General features: G+C 35.1%; 1 protein-coding gene across 1 annotated transcript in view; it reads right to left on the reverse strand.

Moving 5' to 3' along the window:
- Positions 1–20,392, reverse strand: part of SHC4 (SHC adaptor protein 4) — a 160,798-nt gene that overhangs the window by 33,818 nt on the left and 106,588 nt on the right. Inside the window, exons 6-8 of the mRNA XM_051980618.1 lie at positions 16,311–16,362; positions 2,251–2,377; positions 188–359 (exon numbers count right to left, since the gene is read on the reverse strand). Coding sequence (XP_051836578.1) covers positions 188–359; positions 2,251–2,377; positions 16,311–16,362 — 351 coding nt within the window. The remainder of the gene's footprint in view (positions 1–187; positions 360–2,250; positions 2,378–16,310; positions 16,363–20,392) is intronic.

Consider the following 20,392-nt stretch of genomic DNA (forward strand, 5'->3'; position numbering starts at 1 on the left):
TGATAACATCAAGAAAAGAAATACATTTTTTAAAAGAATTGGATTAGAGCTACTTTAATTAGCCTCTAAGGTCTCTTCCATCTTTAAAGCTGTGGTCCTGTAACTTTTGAAACTGGAAAATGAAATAGGTTCCACACAATAAAAAATATGCCCCCACTAGTTCTAGCACAAAGGAAGACTTCCTTACTGAACAGCATAGCTTTTCACATTGTATTGGGCAGTAAGTTCTTTGTTCTGTGGTGTGAACTTTCATTCGAGCATCTAAAACACCACCAGCAGGTGGCTGCTTCCCTGGAATTTCATTGTAATACTCATGTTCTTCTTTTTCCTCTGTATTGTCCTCAGTATTCACCTCCTCCCTGAAAAGAGGGAAAACAACCAACAGACTAGGTCAAGAATTAAAATACTAGTAGACATTCAGAAGAAATAGATACTGTCAGGGAGATTCAGCTAAGTCTTGATTAGAGCAAACTATATGTTCACCCTGCCTATTTTCTTTGGGATAGAAGCAGTGATCATATTTTAAATAGTTATAACTTTAATGCAAATTTGAATCCATAGGACTACTTCAGTGCATTCATTATTACTACTAATAAGGATCTATGTATACATTACAGATTTTGCTGTAATAATTTAGCACCTCCCAAGGTGTTTTGCACACAAGACTTAAATAAATGTTTTTGAATGAATGAATGAATCTATAAATCTGTAGTTTTACCAGCACTGTACCAAACATTTGAATGGGAAAATTCAGATATTTAAATTCTTTCATTTCTACTGGGTTCTTGAAATGGTGAAAGCCAAAAAATGGTACAACAAATGATGTTTCATACTTTCTTTTGTTAATTATTTAAAATAAAAAAATTTAAAGGGTGGGCATTTTGTCATAAGAAACATAAGAACATAAATACTTCTTGAGCTGCTCCAGGGCATTTATTCTTCCAGAAGAATGCTATCATTTTCTTTCTAAAATGCTTTGCCTAAAGAACCAATATGATTCTTTCAGTAGAAAGCCTAGCCCAGTTCATTAAATCAAAATAAGAAAAAATGTGGAAGCTATGGCCAGTTATCTTGTTGGTATAAATCTGGAAGAAGTATATAGAGCTTATAAAGAAATATTAAAACCATATGTGACATGTGGGTAGGATTTATATAAACATACATTTGTTTTTAAATTGAATAAGGGTACAAAAACAAATGCATTTTTCTTCCAAGTAGGAGTAAGTAAAAGTTTTGCATTTTTAAAAAAGAAAAACAATAAATCTGATCTCCTTTGGACTTAAATGATGTCATTGACAGGCCATACCACTTGGGTTTATTACACTACAACAGAATGATAGCATTGATGGACATGCATCTGCCCTTCTAGAACAAACTAAAGACCAAGGGGTTGTATGCCCTTGCTACTCCTCTCTAAAGGAAGATTTTCCATCCAGAGTTTATTTGAACAAGAATGAAAATGACAGATTATAGGGAAAACCCTACATATAAATGGGCCTGAGGATTTACTTTCTTAAACTTAGTTGATGAGATACCCAGGCTCATGTCCTGTTCCACATATGGTAGCATCTGACAGGACAGAAAGATTTTTTCCATTTCAAATTGCTGAGCCATGATAGCATGACTAGATCTTTCCATTACAACCTGTTCAACTTGGAAACAGGGTTGTTTTTTTTTTAAACCTTGACTTTTTTTTAACCTTGCAGAATACAAAACTAAAGAAGACAAAGACTTTAGAAAACTGAATATCACTATGCAAATATGAGGCAAACACATCATATCATAATTCATTTTGATGTAGTTTTAAGATTCACAAAGCACTTTATGTATATTATCTCAATTGATTTTCATTATTATGGATTATCAGAGTCCAACAGGAAGTGTTGGTTTCTATATACTTTATTCCTGTTCCTTGCTCCTTTGTTCTTGAATTTTACAATGTAAAGAGCATGGGGGATGAAGGAAGAAAATGGAAGAACTATTGATTTTTTAGAAAATTAAGCTATTAAAAATATACTGTATCTGGATTAAATTAGAGCCTACTACCTTGTTCACAAAATTAGAAAATAGTATCAAGATGGGGACAGACGGAAGAAAAGTTAGAAATACCACTTTGTGTCTGATACAACACCTTCATTTATGGGAAAAATATAAAACACATTGTTTGTGAGCCACTCTACATAAACCACATTTTATCTGAAAGAAAAGCAGAACATAGTAAGTCAAACAATTACAGAACACTTGGCTGACCTTTCACTGGGAATATTCAAAGAAGAAGGATTTTTCAAATACTCTTTAAATCGGAGTTCAAAAGCCTGCCCTATGGTATTTATGACATCTTGAGCCATTCCACTGGGACATTCCAAAATATGGCAGGCTATAAGAAGGAGTAAAAAAAAAAAAAAAAGAGTACGTTACTAAGAGTCTTCTATAAGAGAGGAAACATTAATTCAAAATATTATCAGAAGAAAACCTCTAAGCAAATAAAATTCTCTTTTTCTTGTTTTTCCATAAGTGTCTTTCATCTCTGAAATGTCCAAATGAATACCACATATATCACCTCATACTGAAGCATCACACTCTATAAAAGCATATTTACTTCCATTTTTTTAGAAATACGTGATTTTGCCAGTGTGGAGATTCTTTCTACTAATATTCTCTTCCTGGGTAATCTCAAACAAGTTATTGAACTTCTCTGGATTTCCCTCTCTTTATCTGTAAAATAAAGGGGTTGGTCCAGATGACACTGAGTTCTTTTCAAGCTCCAGCTCCATAATCATAAGACATTAAGATTGGTGTAATTTCCACCCCTTAGCACATAGTTTTTGTGACTTACTGTGGCCAAAATAATCCTACATCACCTGGTGTTTAGCCTTCTTGTGGGTAGCCCCTCCAGATTTCATTAGACAGATATGTAACCTATTGCCAGGATCATCCTCAAAACCTTGGAACTTGAAAGAGCTTGGCAGAGCTTATGTTCCATTGGCATAATACCCAATAGCCAAGGTCATCTTCACACACGATCAGGCTAAATCTGAATACTCTGGTGGACACAACATCTGAGCCAGATGTGCTCAGGTGTGTAAGCTCACCTGGTGAATGCTGTGTGCACGTCTTGAGAGGAAGCCATAAAAAATACAAATGACTTTTAAAAAAATTCCTGAAGCACTCCAACTAGATATCTCAAGGCATTTTATGAATTTTGCTCTTGGATCTGGTTTTCTTATGCCTCTTTTCCAGCAGGAGAAACTTGTGTAAAATGAACATATGATTTGCATAAATCAAAGTAAGGCTCCTCACTATTCTTCTGGTATTCAATGCTATAAATTTCAAGTCAAGGTACAACTGGGTAATAATTATTTGTCCTAAGGTCTTCCAAAATTACATTTAATATATTTGAAAAAGAAGTTATAGGTACAAGGTTGGCTCTGCACAAGCAGGAAAAGGATAAAGGCAACTAGAGAACACTATTAAATACAATTAGCAATATGACTCAAGGTTAGAAAAGCAAGCAGGTTACTGGTAGGTATAAATAAGAGTACATTATCTAGAAACTGAATTAATCTCTCCTCCATCTTCACCATTGATCCTTATTAAATAAAGTACTCTGTTGACTTTGGTGTTTTGAAAATGAAGTTTTAATTAAAAGTGAAGAATAGAAGATGGAGAAGAAAAAGAAATTACTTGCCTGAGCTCTCCCCAAACACCACAGAACATCTTTAAATAATGCCATAAAACAATTCTTGAAGCAACAGAACCCACAAAAGGACAGGGAGGAATATTTTTCCAGCAAAAGAAAACTCAGATGGTCAGCTAGAAAAGTCTGTCAGGTGAAAGGGCAGCACAGTCCAGCACAGGCCTCAGCTCCAGCAAACCAGGAATGGATCTTGGCAACCATTGCATCATCTCTGGAAACATCTGCTTCAGGAGCTCTCAGGCCACAGATAGTAAAGAGGGTCAAAAAAAACTTGTCAGAAGGAGATGATGGGGGGAGGGGTTTGCTAGCACTGAGGAAGGACTCTGTTACTTTGTCATTCTTGGATCTGGGTTGCAGTCTTTCGGTGGCAGTCCCAGGGTGAAGGGGAGCACTGGCACACCAGATCTTGTGGTTGCAGTGGAGTGGGGACCCTTGTCACGGTTCCAGGGCAGAAAAGAGTGCTTATGGTTGCTCACAGACCAGAGCTCAGCAGAGTAGTAAAGATATCTCTTCTTAGATATTATTACCTCAAAAGAACTAGAAGCGTCTCTGAAAATAACTTCAAAAAACACCTGAAACTTGGGACAATGCACCCTCCATCTTGGAAGCAAAGTTCTACACTAACAAAGAGTTTAAAAAATAGAGTGGGAAAATAGAAAACAACAGAAAAAAAATTTTAACCACAGAAAGTTATTATGTTGATAAGGAAGATCAAAACACACACTCAGAAGAAGATAACAAAGTCAAAGCTCTTATATCCAAAGCCTTCATAAAATATATGAATTGGTCTCAGGCCTGGAAAAGGTCAAAAAGGATTTTGAAAATTAAATGAGAGGTAGAGGAAAAGTTGGAAAGAGAAATGAGAGTGATCCAAGAAAATCATGAAAAATGAGTCAATAGTTTGGTAGAGGAGACACTAAAAAAAAAAAAAAAGCTGAAGAAAATAACACCTCAAAAAACATGCTTGGCTAAATGCTAAAAGAAATACAGAAAGCCAATGAGGAAAAAAATAACTTAAAAAGCAGAATTGGCCAAATGAAAAAAAAAAGCACAAAATTCACTGGGGGGATGGAGGGGAACTTTTTAAAAAGTAGAATTGACCAAATGGAAAAGGAGATACAAAAGCTCACTGAAGAAAATAATTCCTTAAAAATTAGAATTGAGTAAGTGGAAGCTAATGGCTTTATGAGAAATCAAGAAACAATAAAACAAAACCAAAAGAATGAAAAAGTAGAAGACGATGAGATATCTCACTAGAAAACCAATTGATTTGGAAAATAGATCTAGGAGAAATAATTTAGAAATTACCTGGAAGCCATGATCAAAAAAAAAAAAAAGTCTAAACATCATCTTTCAAGAAATTATCAAGAATATCCTGATACTGTAGAATCAGGTGATAAAATAGAAACTGAAAGAATCTGCTCATCACTACCTAAATGAGATTCCAAAATAAAAACTCCCAGAAATATTATAACCAAATTCCAGAGGTCCCAGATCAAGGAGAATATGCTGCAAGCAGCCAAAAAGAAACAATTCAAGTATCATGGAGCTACAATCAGGATAAAGCAAGATTAAGCAGTTTCTATGTTAAAGGACTGAGGAGAAAGTGGGGGGAGAGGGGAGTTGGAATATGATATTCCACAGGGCAAAGGATCTAGGATTAGAATTTTAAAATTACCTATCCAACAAAACTGAATATAATTCTTCAGGGGAAAATATGAATATTCAATGAAATAGAGAACTTCAAGCATTCTTAATGAAAAGACCAGAGCTAAATAGATAATCTGACTTTCAAATACAAGACTCAAGAGAAGTGTAAAAAGGTAAATAGGAAAGGAAAATCATAAGGAATCTAATAAGGCTAAACTGTTTACATTCCTACATAGGAAGATACTTGTAACTCATGAGAACTTTCTCATTATTAGGGCATATTATTATTAGAAGGAGTATAAATAGACAGAGGGCATAGCTGTGAGTTGAATATGCAGGGATGTTATCTAAAAAAGTAAAATCAAAGAGTGAGAGAGAAATGTACTGGGAGAAAGGAAAAGGAGAGGTAGAATGGGGGAAATTATCTCACATAGAGAAAGCTTTTACAATGGAGTGAAGAAGGAAGGAGATTATGGGGAGTTAGGAAACCTTATTTTCATCAGAATTGACATAAAGAGGGAATACCATACACACTCAATTAGTTATAGAAATCTATCTTACCCTATAGGAGGGGAAGGGGATAAGAGAAGAGAGGGGAGAGTGATAGAAGAAGGCAGATTTGGGAAGGAGATTGTCAGAAGCAAAACACTTTTGAAGAGGAATGATGAGAAGAGAGAGAGAATAGAATAAACAGGATGAGGGGGAATAAGATAGAGGGAAATATAGTTAGCAATAGTAACTGAAAAAAAATTTTGAAGGAGGTTTCTCTGATAAAGTCTCTGTTAAAAAAGGACTGAGTTAAATTTATATAAAAAAGAGCCATTCCCAACTGAAAAATAATCAAAAGATATGAACAGTTTTCAAATGAAGTAATCAAAGCCATTTATAGTTATATGAATAAATTCTCTAATTCACTATTGATTGGAGAAATGCAAGTCAAAACATTTCTGAGGTACTATTTCATACATATTAGATAAGCTAATAGGACAGAAATGAAAAATGACAAATGTTAAAGGGAATTGGTGGAGTTGTGAACTGATTCAACCATTCTACATTCTACAGAATGTAGAGCAATTTGAAACTATGCTCAAAGGTATATACCATTACAATGTTTGTATCCCAAAAGAGACTTAAAAAAAAAAAAAAAAGATAAAGGATCTAAATATACAAAAATATAACAACTCTTTTCTGGTGGCAAAGAATTGGGAATTGAAGGAATGCCCATCAGTCGAGGAATGGCTGAACAAACTGTGATATGTGATTATAAGGGAATATTATTCTGCTATAAAAAAATATTGAGTAGAGGCTCTCAGAAAAATCTGGAGACTTATATAAGGGATGTAGAGTGAAATGTACTGGGTACAAAGTCATAATGATATTATAGGATAATCAGTGCTGAATGATTTAGCTATTCTCAGCAGTACAATTATTCAAGACAACTCTGGATGACTTATGATAAAAAATACTGTCTATCCCCAGGAAAGAATTGATGGTATCTGAATATAGAAGAAGCATACTTTTAAAAAATTTTCCTTTATTTTTCTTGAAGTTTTGAATTTTGGGGGGGCGGGGTGTCTATATATTCTTTCTCAACATGACTAATATGGAAATGTTTTACAAGACTACACATGTATAACCTATGTCAAACTGCTCACCTCAATGGGAGTGGGAGGGAAGGCAGAAGGAAGAGAATTTGGAACTCAAAGTTTTAAAATGTTAAAAATTATTTTTAGATGTAACTGAGGAAAAAATTAAGTACTAAAAATAAGGTGTACTGACCTGAAAATTGGAAGAAATGGTTTCTAGTCACTAACCCCTAACTACTATATGATCCTGGGTAAATCAATATTTTTGATAAGTATTTATTTACCTTTGCTAGGTCATGGTCTTAGTTTCTCACTGTTAGATAAAGAGAATAGACTAGATGTTCTTTAACTTCCCTCCATTATCTGCCATAGACATTGGTATGTCATCAAGAAAATTTGCACAGTCTTCTTTATGGAGACCTTAAAAGGATACAAGTTTATTTTTCTGAGGTGATCTTTAATTGCAACCTGACAGAAGAAGCAGGATATTAGATGACTTGCCACCCAAGAGCCCTTTTAAGCCCATGATTTTAAACTTCATTTTGCAGTGATAAAGATTGTAGTTAGATAGAGAAGTCAGTTCATATGACTTTTATAGAATTTGAGAGTACTAGTTCTCATAAATGTTTTCCAAATTTCATTTTGCAAAACTTCAGGATACTTCCAATTACCTCAAAGAATCTCACAAAATTCTCATAAATAAATTTCAATTTCTTATAATTCTAATAGTAAATCTACATCATTCAACATTTTAAAAATAGTTAAAATATGAAATCAACTAATAAGCTTTTAATCACTTAAGTAATTGAAATTCTGTTCCTTGAATTTATTTTTTAAAAAATCTCGGGTTTTAATTCAGGATTGGAAATTAAATCTGTTGCCATAATTATGGAAATCCAATTAGGAACATTGGATAGGAACATAGGAAAAAACATATCATAGGCATTTAATGCATGCTTGTTGAATTGAATTAAATGTTTTAACATTATCTCTATCAATGTATCTTTGTTCCCCAAAAGGGTAATTTTAAAAATCTATTGGCCTCATTGTATGATCAGTTTCCTTAACTATACAATGAGAGGTTTTCATTGGATAACTTGTAAGGTATCTCCAAAATTGAACATTTTATGATATTAGACTTTTCCTTCAACTCAAGTCAAGGATTATAGCTACTTACTACCTATGTGACTTTGGGCAAATATTTAACCTTCAAGGCCAACTTCCTTACCTGTAAATATAAATAAGTTAAATTAGATAAACTCCAAGTTCAATTTCTAGTTTTAAAAATTCTATTATTTTTTTAAAAAAAACTTATTTCCTTACTTCTAATTATTTCTAAATCATCTTCTTATAGAATGCTACCTCTGACTCTCATGATTTTACCATTTCCCACATGCTTTAAGTAAGAGATACAGGTTAGCCAGGAAGCTGAAAAAGTGAATGGACAATTCAGCTATTGCTATGTTATCTTTAGAAAATGAACAAAATTAAGTTTTAATTTATTAGAATATTCACATATTCATTACTATTCACACCCTGGCAAAGGAGTAATGCTTCATTGGAAATATGTTTTTTCCTATCTAATCCTAAAGGAATGTTCCTACCTAATTCAGAAGTCAATAGTTCAGGGATTTATGAAGTCCTCAGGGTTAGAACTCCCTCTGTCAAGATGAACCTTAAAATTAAGTATATTGGTCTTAAAAGACATGCTGGAGGCTCCGATGGTTTTGAGACTTGCCTAATAACTAGTCAGTATCAAAGGCAGAATTTGAATCTAGGTTTTTATCACCTCAGGACCAACCCTAGCCCATACACAGAGACTCTCAAGAACATGTGAGCATTCTTTCCGGATGCCTTCATTTCCATTTTTTGCCATGCTGCTGTGTCAGAAATATTCTTTATTTGGTATTGAGAGAAATGATTGTTTCTTTTTCATACTAATAGTCAACTATTGAAAGTGGGGAGACCCAAACTTTTTTTCTCTGTCCTATTTGCTTGTCTGAAGCCTAGTCTCTCTAGGACAGGACTGATGAAATATAGGAGAGCATTGTCCTCATTCTGGGTTTTGCTATTCCACCTAACTAGATCAGACTTCTAATGTAAAATGAATTCTTGCCTCTAGTATTCTACTCAAACTAATCTGGGTGGAGGAAGATCCTCTGTCTGGGTTAACAAAGGCTCTGGGTGTGGAAGTAATCCCTTTGTCCAAGAATGAGATGTCAACTCTCCTCACTAGAATTATCCATCTATCATTACTTGTTAAGCAATAAAGAGTTGATCATCACCCTCCAGAATACCCACTATTCCAAGGACATATAACCTGTGAATGTGCTTCCATGATTATCTTTGGTCCGAGAGAGAGGGTCATGTGACCATTCCTTTTATTAATAAAATGTAATTACCCAGAAACTATCTCTCTCAAACTTTTAAAATATCAGTTTCCCAATTATTCCAACTAAGTAAATTCTTTGAGAACTATTTCTTCTAATTATAATTGCATTTCCTCCCCACATTTCTTCACATACACATTAATAATATGAGTATTAAATAAGTACTCACCAAATATTTTTTACTTCAAGACTGTTCAAATGCTTCAAAATGTTCAAAATTCTTTGTGAAGTTTTTCTTAATGCTTCAGGTCATCAGTGTAATATATTATCTTATTTACTCAACTGTGAATGTTGTATCCCTCAAGCACCTCACATAGAATTGGCTTTTAATGAATGCTTGTTGGATGATTAATTGGCTCATGGTATAAGCCCAGAGGTTAGGACTATGATTTTCTCTTGGATAGCTAGTTACTTATTGGATGATTAATTGACTGATGTTTATACCATTAGCCAACCTAACACGAAGATGGGTTAGAACCATGATCTCCTCCTGGATGGGTAGAGTGGGGTCTTAAAATATAGCTACTTCACTTAGCAGTAAAAAGTCATGACCAAAAAGCCTTTCTCATGATATAGAAAGCTAAGTTCAAAATTGCTTAGTCTTATAAATGTTAGACAAAAGGAAGAAATGTAACAAAGCCATAGAAATATTATAAGTATAGGGTCTTTTGCAGAAATTCTCAAATTGGAGCTCCATTTGACAGTGTCAACTGTTATCTGAGGCCTGAACTGTGAGTCCATGTCCAGACATTTTTCCTAACTTCACAGAATCTGAGCTCTTCTCATTTGCTTTGTAGTCTTGTTCAAGGCTGATGTCGGAAAAGGCACTGGATTACAAGTCCCAGGGGTCTGAGCCCAAGTCCTGATTCTGATACTTATTACCTGGATGATCTTAGGCAAATCAATTACCTCTTTGACCTTCAGTTTCCTCATTCATAAAATGAAGAATGAGGCTAGTATAAAATCCCTTCTAGTTTTAAATACATGATCCAATGATCTAGAAATCAATCTTCTCTTTCTTTTTCTTTTTTAAATAAATTTTTATTGCTATCTTTTGTTTCTATATTGCTTGCATTTCTCTTTGTATATTTACCTTTTTTCCCTTCCTGGAGAGCTAATTTATATAACCAAGAATTTCCCTTTACTTTTTAATTTAGTATGTTGGAGGGGGAAGGAGCTAAGAATTGTTTTGTTAGCTAATAAGGAATTAGATCTGACTTTTTTTAAAAAATGACTTTAAAATTCTAATTTTCACTAGGAATCCAAAAAAATTGGATTTCAAAGTCAGCCATTAGGTGGTGCTGTGGGATTAGGGCAAGAACTACCACAATTTTAGATGTTCTACACCATTTCTGTCATCAACTTCCTGCCCCTTCTGGGCAGAGGTCAGCCTATGGCTAAGGTAGTTTTAGCTAGATATTGTATAATGGCATCAGTGATACAATATCATGGGTATAGTTGATGCAAATAGCCTGGAAATATGTCATATGAGTGAGTCAATTTTAATATGGCATAGTGGTTATTATTCTGGCCTCTAAGGGATTTGAATTCAATGTGTTAATCAACATTTCATGAATTTGTGGGAGAGATTGAAGGACATAAAGATGATTTTTCTTCTGAAAGCTCTCTTCAATCTATTCCTTCCTTTTCATTCCCATGATGCCTCATCACCTCCCACCTCAACTACTACAATTGCTTTTTAACTGGTCTCCTTGCTTCCATTCTCTCTAATTCATCATACAAACTATGGTAGAGTAATCTTCCAAAAGTACTGCTTTGTACCCATCTCACACACTCCACACAGCTCTCCCCACCATACACACTGAATGAGATGCACATTACTCATGAAATAAAGTCCAGACTCTTTAGCCTAGTTTTTGAAGTCTATGCTTTTAAAGTCAAGTCAGATCCTTGCTTATCAGTTGTAACTAGAGTGAGGGATATTTAATTAAGGTGAATGAGGTATAGAACAGACCCCAGAAGAGAGCTTCTGACATGGTTGTGATCATGCTGAGAAGAAGGTGGCCCAATCCTTTGCCTTCAATATAACAGCTGCCACTTATATAACGTTTTAAGTTTCGATCAATAAATATTTGTTAAGCACCCACTGTATGCCAGGCAATGTGCTAAGTACTAAACATGCAGAAAGAGGCAAAAACCAGTTCAACTTGACAAAAATGGTGATTTTTTTTTTCCCATAAAAGAGGAATGGAATAAAGTTGGAAAGGACAAGATGGCATAGGCTTTGCCTCAGGCACTGACATTCAAGGGTGTGAACTTCCTCCCCCAAGACAGCATTTCCTAGTGATTCAGAAATAATTTTTCCAGTATCTTACAGTCTTTTGCTAGCTCACACCCCTTAGGACTAGGATTGAAGGGCAGGTGTCAAGAAAGCAGAGTCATGGAGACTGGAGAAGCTCTGTAATGTAGCAGACAGTTGAAGTCAGGAAGAGCTGACTTGACTCCTACCTCTGATATTTAACTAGCCTTGGGATCCTAGGAAAGTCATCTTAGATCAAGTTTCCATAACTGTAAAAATGGAATAATGGCTCATTACTTAGCACAAGCGTTTCCTACATATGATTTGTGCTTCATTGCCTTCCCTTATAGGGTTCTCATCATCTAGAATGTCCTCCCCACTCTTCTCTATACTTTTTCCTAAGATCTAGCTCATGTCTTACCTTTTTCATAAGGTCTTTTTCACTTGCCCTGCCTGCCTCCAATGAAATTTGTTCTCTGCACCATTTTTTTTTTTTTTTTGTACTTAGCATATTTTTTTTTGGCCTCTTAGCCAATTGGAATTTGTAATTTCGTGAGCTTATTCTTTTTTTCCATACTCGATACTCCTCTTATTTTTTTTTTTTTAAACTAGACCCATGATTTCATTAGGTAGGAAATTCTCTGGTAAGGAAACCACCACTATCAATGCAGATCAGCAAGTTATTCAAATTAAGAGTCTCTCAGAGTTGGGATGGGGGACAAGGCACTAAGTGTCATATAGATAAAGGTAAACTGAAATTCACATTTTCCTGACTGGTTGGGTAAGAATCTTGAGCCAAATACCTAATGCTTTATAATGGGTTATCAGTATGAGTTCCACGATGATGATGAGGAGGAGGAGGAGAACGACAAAGATGATTGGAAAAACAGGACAGAATCCAGGCCACTTATCTCTTTCCTCTATCACAAACATCTTTATGGGTCTTTGATTTAATCCTTTTGTCTGTTTTTGCCAGTGACAAAGTACAGTGGACTTTGAGAAGCCACAGTGGGAGGACTGGTGAGAAAGAATGGACTAATTTGGGTAAAACAGTTTTCTTAATAGCAGTGGCACAAACCTTTGGTAAACATGGATCTTTCTATTTTATCCCTGTTGTGATATCTTTCAAGGAGTCTAGAATTAACTTTGACATATGCTTGGGGAACCTTGTTGCAGGAAAGACTTTTAAGACACTATTTTATTCCATTTAATCACAAGCTTTTTTATAGTTCACAAATAATAAATACAATGGGATCCTGTATTTGCTACATTTTTTCACTAAGTATGTGATGGTAAAGATGTGTTATTTTGTAGAGTATTATTTATTAAAGAGTACCTGTTCCCTTGGAATATATTCATTAAGGAAGTTCACAGGGTATAAATAGATAATTTTCCCCTAAAAAAGTTTTTATAGATGAGAAAGGAGCTATATAAGCTAGGCATGGCTGATGATCTCTTGCTCATTTTTTGGGTCTTAACTGGGTTCAAGTATTTTTTCACACTTTTGATATTTTTTCCTCCTTCAAATATTCTCAGAATCAATTCATTAACTGCTTCTACCTTCATTATTTCACATCCAGTATGGACTGTTTCTATTTGTACTTGGTCTAATTCAACTGTTTTTCACATTTTAGTTTTGTTCCATGCTATCTCTACTATGTCCATATCTGGGATTAGGATATTAGATCTCCAATGTGATTCACGCTCATTACTGATGTTTGCCAATGTCATGGAGGACATCCACGGCAGTGTCCAAGTCAGAAGCAGATTTCCCCACAGTTGACAGGGTCCTGTTTGCAGATAGACATAACAGTCTTCTAAATGAGCTCCATAAGCATTCAGAAGAAATTTTCCTTCCTATTCAGATACACAAAACCAAATTGATAAAGAATGCCTATAGACAGCTGGGAATGGCACATTGGATAGAGTTCTATGCCTGGAGTCAGAATGATAATCTGAGTTCAAATCCAGCCTCAGACATTTACTAACTGTGTGACTCTGGGCAAGTCAAGGAATACTATTTTCCTCGGTTTCCTCATCTTGAAAATGAACTAGAAAAGGAAATGGCAAACCACTTCAGTACCTCTGCCAAGAAACCCCAAATGGGGTCACAAAGAGTCAGACATGATTGAAAAATAACTGAATAAAAACAAAGAATATCTATTACCAGGGTTATGACATGCAGTTGAAGGAACAACAAATAGAGGACATCCATTAGTATACTACATCTTGGAAATAGTGCAGAATGAGAAATGCTTAGAATTAAATGGGAAGAGGAGAGAGAATTGAACTACTTTGGGGATTCTGCAAAATTCTTTCAAGCTTCTTTCTGAAACAAAGGCTCATAGTTTAATACTAGTAACCTTCCAGTAATATAATATTGTGAGTCATGGAACACTATGGGGTCTCAAGAATTGAAGTTGCAGATAGCTTGAAGGGCAAAGGAGAGGCACAGGGTGGATCTGAGCAGGCTGCAACACATTACAAACAAAAAAATCAAATGTCAGGAGAAAGACCTCACCATTTTGGATGGACCATTTGTTTGTAATGTAGATGGAACATATTATGAACAAAGAAGACAGAGAATCAAACGTCAGGAGAAAGACCCCCAACATTTTGGATGGACTATTTGTGGTAAACTTATGGGAAGATGTAGACAAAATCCTCACAGAACAGGCAAGCATCAGTGGATTATTGTTTGAATTTTTGTAAATAAAACCCAAAAGAATTTTCAGGTCCATTGTAATATTGGCATTTCTGTTTGGTTTGGGTTTGAGAAGTATTTTTTCTAGTTTTATGCAAGTGGGAAAAATATAGCACATTATAAATAATATATCTGATTCTGAAGAGCACTTCTGCATTCCTCTAAAGAAGGACTCAAAGAGCAAAGGCTATTTCTAGGACTTCAAATGCAGAAAAAATGTTTTCTGGTGCTTTGTTATCTAGGTTCCATAAAACACACAAGCATTGACTATATCCCAGGTACTGCCAATTATGGTATTTCTTCTACCTTTTAACCCCTTCTAATTTTAAGACAGCTGGAAGAGAGGAAGAAAGGAGATGGGGCTGAGAGGAAGTGGGGATTTTAGTACTGTTGAAGGAACCACCTTGCTCAGAAACTCTTGGAGCCAACAGTGAATTGATTGATGGATTCCAGCAAAGTGGCAAGGCCAGAACTGATTCAAATAGCATCTGTTTCACAGTTGCTCTTTTCCTCCCCTCCTCCAAATAATTAAATTTAGCAAACATTTATTACACACCCACACGTGTGCCATGTACAATGACAAGCCCTGGTACAAGACAAAAACAATCTCTGCCCTAAAGGACCTAACATTCTCCTTCCATCAACCCCTCAAAACAAAACAAAACTAATTGAGCCTCTGTTTCTGAATTCTAGTCTTGAGACTTGGCCATATCTACTTTGGCTGTTCCCTTGTTTCATCTCTAGAAAGAGAAGTTTGACTTCCCCACAATCCAGAATATATAAAGAAGTAGAACTGAACCCTGTAGTTCTTTGAACAACAGGTGATCTTTGATTACAAACTTGGAATGGAGAAGTGAACAGATTCTTATCACCTTCCTGTATCCTAATCTAGAATTCCACCAGCCCCATCCAACTTTGGCAACTTTTCCTTCCCTTTTCTTTCTTTTCTTTCTCTTTTTTGCTTGTCTGTCTGTTTCTCTCTCTTTTTCTCATATATACACACACATAGACATGCACACAGATACATAAACACACACAAATTTAGTTCAAGCTAAAGGAAATTAGAATAATATAAAATAAGACCTTACGCTAATGATTTGGCCCTTTAAGTCAAACTGTCTGCCCCACTGGGTAGAAGCCAACTAAGCAGAGCCATAAATAAATAAAGGCAGCTGTATCTTTTCCCCACAACAGCAACATTTAAAACATGCACAACTCAAAATAATGTTTTTAAAAGTATAAAATTTTAAAATTATTTATAATTATGACTAATTTGTTTTGCTCATTCCTTCAGCAACATTAAAACTAGTTAGCAAGCATAATTAGTTCATTTAGAAGACTAACAAATAGTACCCTCTCTACTATCCCACTTGCACACTGGGTCATTTCTTCTCATCCTCTCCTCTCCCTGCCATCTTTTTTACTGTCCTTGAGTCTACACGACTCTCTGCATGAGTGATGTAATGGTCTTCTCTCATGGTTGATATAAGAATGCATTTCGTGTTTTACACCCCAGGTTCCACTTCATGTTTCTTGTCCCAGATGCCAAAAATTGTTCTACAACGAATTCATTTTCTACCATCACCAAACAAGCTTTCCTTTTATAGACCCTAATAGAATAGCACCTTATTTTGTAAGCCAGTGGTATAACTAGGCTATGAAATCCCACTTTCTGGGATTTCAAGTGGGATAGTAGAGAGGGTACTATTTGTTAGTCTTCTAAATGAACTAATTATGCTTGCTAACTAGTTTTAATGTTGCTGAAGGAATGAGCAAAACAAATTAGTCATAATTAAAAATAATTTTAAAATTTTATACTTTTAAAAACATTATTTTGAGTTGTGCATGTTTTAAATGTTGCTGTTGTGGGATTATATAGAAACCAACATAATATCCCATTGTAATTTGTGGTACTCTTTTGCTTATCATGGCACATAATGAAGATCAGATAGAAAGCTGTTTATAACTTTGTAGACATTACTAGACAAACTCTTAAAAGAAAACTAAAAGTTGCTTTTCATACCTCTTTGATTAACCGGATCTTTAGCTACGTAGGCAACATAGTCTGTGGTGTCCTATAAAAGAGGGAAAATCAGCATATTTAAAATGATTGGGTAGAACTTATAAAAAATTAGAATACACATGAAAGCTTAAAGGTCTTGGCTAGGTGCTTCCCTTTTTCTGGGACACTATGTAAGGAAATGTGAAGTGCACACAAAGATGGAATATGTCAAACTCATATTTTATGCTCTATGTGTAGATAATTGTGAGAGAAATAATTTGGAGAATAAGTCAGAACCCAAAGAAAGAATAGGTTAGAGCCATTGAGTATATAGACAGGCTTCTCTAAACAAGAACTATTTGATTGATTCTGTGAAAGCATATTAGGAAAACCAACTCTTCTTGACAAAGATACTAGAGGGGTTTGCCATGTCCTTCTCCAAGCCATTTTACAGATGAGGAAACTGAGCCAAACAGGGTGAAGTGATTTGGCCAAAGCCACACAGCTAAGAAGTGTCTGAAACCACATTTGAATTCAGGAAGATGAGTCTTTCTGACTGAGTCCAGCACTCTATGCAATACATCACACAGTAGGCAATATATAAACACTTATTCCAATCTCTTTCCCTTTACCTCAGTTTCTTTAGCTTTAAAATGAGAAGGTTGAACTAGATTTTTCCTAAGGTCCCTTTCCTCTCTAAATTTATAATCCTCTGAACCTACATTGATAAGGATATACAGCTAATTAGTGGAAGGGCTATAAGTAAACCAGTTCTACTGATTCCTAATCTCTCTGTAACATGCGTGGTATGTCAGCCACTGTACCTGATTATTATAAAAATGCAAGCCTTAAAGTCAAATAAATGTGAGTTCTTCTCATTAGAAGTTATTACCACTGGAGCTCAAGAACCAACTTGCTTCCTCATCAACCATTGAATTTACATTCCAGCTTATTTGTTTAAAAACAAAACAAAACAAAACCAATGGGATTTCTGCAACACTAACAAGGGGATTTGGTGATATTGTACTAAGGATGTCATGAAAAGACATTTACCAAGATAACCTTATACAGATCCTCCTGCCTGTATACAGAAGATCAAAAGGACAATGAATTTGGTTTTCCCTATTTTTAAAGTTGAAAAATTTAAACACCAAGATTGTGGGATCAAAAAATGCCATAACTTAGACTACAATAATAGTTTTCCAATTGAACATGAAAAGCTATCAGAAAGCTCAGGAAATTGTTTAATTAAAGATATGTATCAGGGGAATTTTTTTTTTCAGATTAACTCAAAAAAAGACAAGAAAGGGAGAGAAAAGAGAGGACTAAAGGATTTGCAAAGAGGGAAAAACTCATTTTGTTGCAGGATTGAAGCAGCTCAAAAAAAAAAAAAAAGAAAGGATTTGCTGACTCTTTAAAAACAAGACTCTTGGTAATCTATACACACTGAAAACAGTGACATGATGAATGACAAGATTTTAATAATTAAAGATGCTTTTTGTTATCTCAGATCTTGAGGAAAAAACATGCCCGTACAATGAATAAATACCATTTGCAGATTAGAGGCATGACTCTCTAGAGGGAAGATGCAATCAGCTGGCAGGAAATAAAAACCCATATTTGTAATACCCTCAAGGACAGTCATTTAATAACCCACTGTGAATCATACAGGAAGCGGATCTCAGGGTCAACATAACTTGTCTTAGATTATTTTAAAAAATAAAAATACACCCCTAAATAAATTGCCCTCCTGAAAATAAATTTCTTCCAAATAAATAAGATCATAGTGGCAAGCTTAGTTTTATGTTTATTCAGAAGTAATCAGCAAGAACTGTTAACTCCTTTGCCACTGAACTTACTGGCAGATGTTAGAGGGGGAAAGGTAGGCATGCAAACACAGAAATTTACTGACTTAAAATCTCTTCCCAATTCTACCACTGTCATACACTGTAGGTAAGTCATTTCCCATGCTAAGACTATTTCCTTATCTATAACATGAAGAGATTAAAATGGTGGACTTCGAAGGTCCTTTCCAGCTCAAACATTCTATTAATATTTAAGGGTATAATAATAGCACCTCTCTCCTCTCTCATGGTTGTTGTGAGGACAAAATGAGGTAATATTTGTAAAGTGCTTTGCAAACCTCATAGTGTTATATAAGTGACAACCATTGTTATTATTATCACTATTAGTACTAATAAGTATTTCTTTTATACTTTTATGTTTCTATACTTTAGTGTATCCGTGAGTACTGATGTGGTTCCCTCCAAAGGTATGGAATGAAGTCCTTTTCACTTTTTCTCATTATCCAAAATTGCTGGTCTATGGATTCCCATAAATTCTCCATAAGGGATTCATGTAACACAGTGGTTCCAAATGTTTCTGATTCCTCAAACTGCCTTCAACCAACAAAATGTGTTGTGAAACCCCAGGGAAATTTCATACACTACTCACGATATTCTTTATAATTATTTCCTGCTTAAGGTTCCATTAAAAGAATTTTTAACATAAAGCCCTTGAATCATCATCATGGACCCAAACTACTAAATGGGAATCCCTGACCGTTGGATTTCAACATTGTATGGACACCACTGAAGCAATGTTAGTGTCTATCTCCCTTTCTGATCATACATGTCTCCTTCATAGTATTGTTATTAATATGCTCCAACTACTTATGCCTGCTGGATGAAAATCTATTGCCCTTTAATTCTTCAGAGACTATCACATTCTTTGACTTTAAGCCATATAAGAACAATGGAAGAATATTTATGTGGAAAAAAAAAAAAAAAACTTGGGTCTTTATTTCAGGAAGAATCTTGGGGTCATTAAAAGCACTCTGCAATTTCTCAAAGGCAATTCAACTCAAGCCATATTTGTTAAGCAATTATTGGCAAAAGGTACAGTGCTAAAGACTGGATGGACAAAGAAAGAAATGCAATACTTCTTACACTCACTCAAGATATTTATATTTTACTGAAAATAATTCACAGATTAACACAATATAAGAAATGCTGGTAGCTCAGGGGCACAGCTGGTAGAACCTGAGACCTGGAATTAGGAACACCTGAGTTCAAATCCAGGCTCAGATATTTACTAACTACATTAACCAGATTCCTCATTTGTAAAATGAGGATCATAATAGCATCAACGTCTCAGGGTTGTTGTGAGAATCAACAAAGATAATATTCTCAAAAATGCTTAGCATAGTGCCTGGCACATAGTAAAAGCTACATAAACGTTATTGTTGTTATTATTAAGGAAGGTGCGGAGGAGTAAAGGAGAGAGGGATGGGAACTATAAAAAACTTTATAAATAAGGTGGCATTTGAAGGAAGCTTTGAAAGCAGATAAGGATTCTAAAAGGCATAGATGAGGATAGAAAACATTCCAAGCATGGAGAATGGCTTGTACAAAGGCATGAAAAGTGGGAAATGGTATAATAAATTTGAGGAATGACATAGTCCAATTTGCTTGAAAAGTAGAGTTTGTGAAGAGGAAGAGTATATAATCACTCTGAAAAGACAAGTAGGAACTTGATCACAGAGAGACGTATTAAATGCCAGATGAAGTATTATATTTTATTCCAGAGGGAGCCATGAAAGGTTTTGAAGACAGGAGTGTCTTGGTCAGATTGGTGCCTTAAAGAAGAGTGTTTTGATAACTGAGAGAAGGAGGATTTGGAAAGGGAAGATATTAGAAGTTAGGAGAAGGTGTCCAGGTAAGCAGTGATATGTTCTGAACCAAGATGGTAGAGAAAAGGACACACATGCCAGAAATGTGGAAGCAAAGTGACTTGAGAACTGAACAATACAACAATCAATAAAAGAGCATTTTTCTGTGCTTACTATATACTGTTCAATATATGAGCATGTATTATATGCTTACTATGTGCTGTGCACTGTGCTAAGCATAGTGACAAATGTGAAGCAGTCCCTCCCCCCAAGAAGCTGACATCCCAATGGCGAGGACAATTTGTACTATCTAGATATATACACGAAAGACATATTTAAAATATAAGGAATTCTTAGAAGGGAAAGTGCTAGCAGCTGGGGTGACCAGGAAGGTCTCTTGCAGAAGGCAAAGTCTGGCTGAATTTGGAAAGAA

This window comes from Antechinus flavipes, chromosome 2, assembly GCF_016432865.1.
Source record: "Antechinus flavipes isolate AdamAnt ecotype Samford, QLD, Australia chromosome 2, AdamAnt_v2, whole genome shotgun sequence".
NCBI lineage: Eukaryota > Metazoa > Chordata > Mammalia > Dasyuromorphia > Dasyuridae > Antechinus > Antechinus flavipes.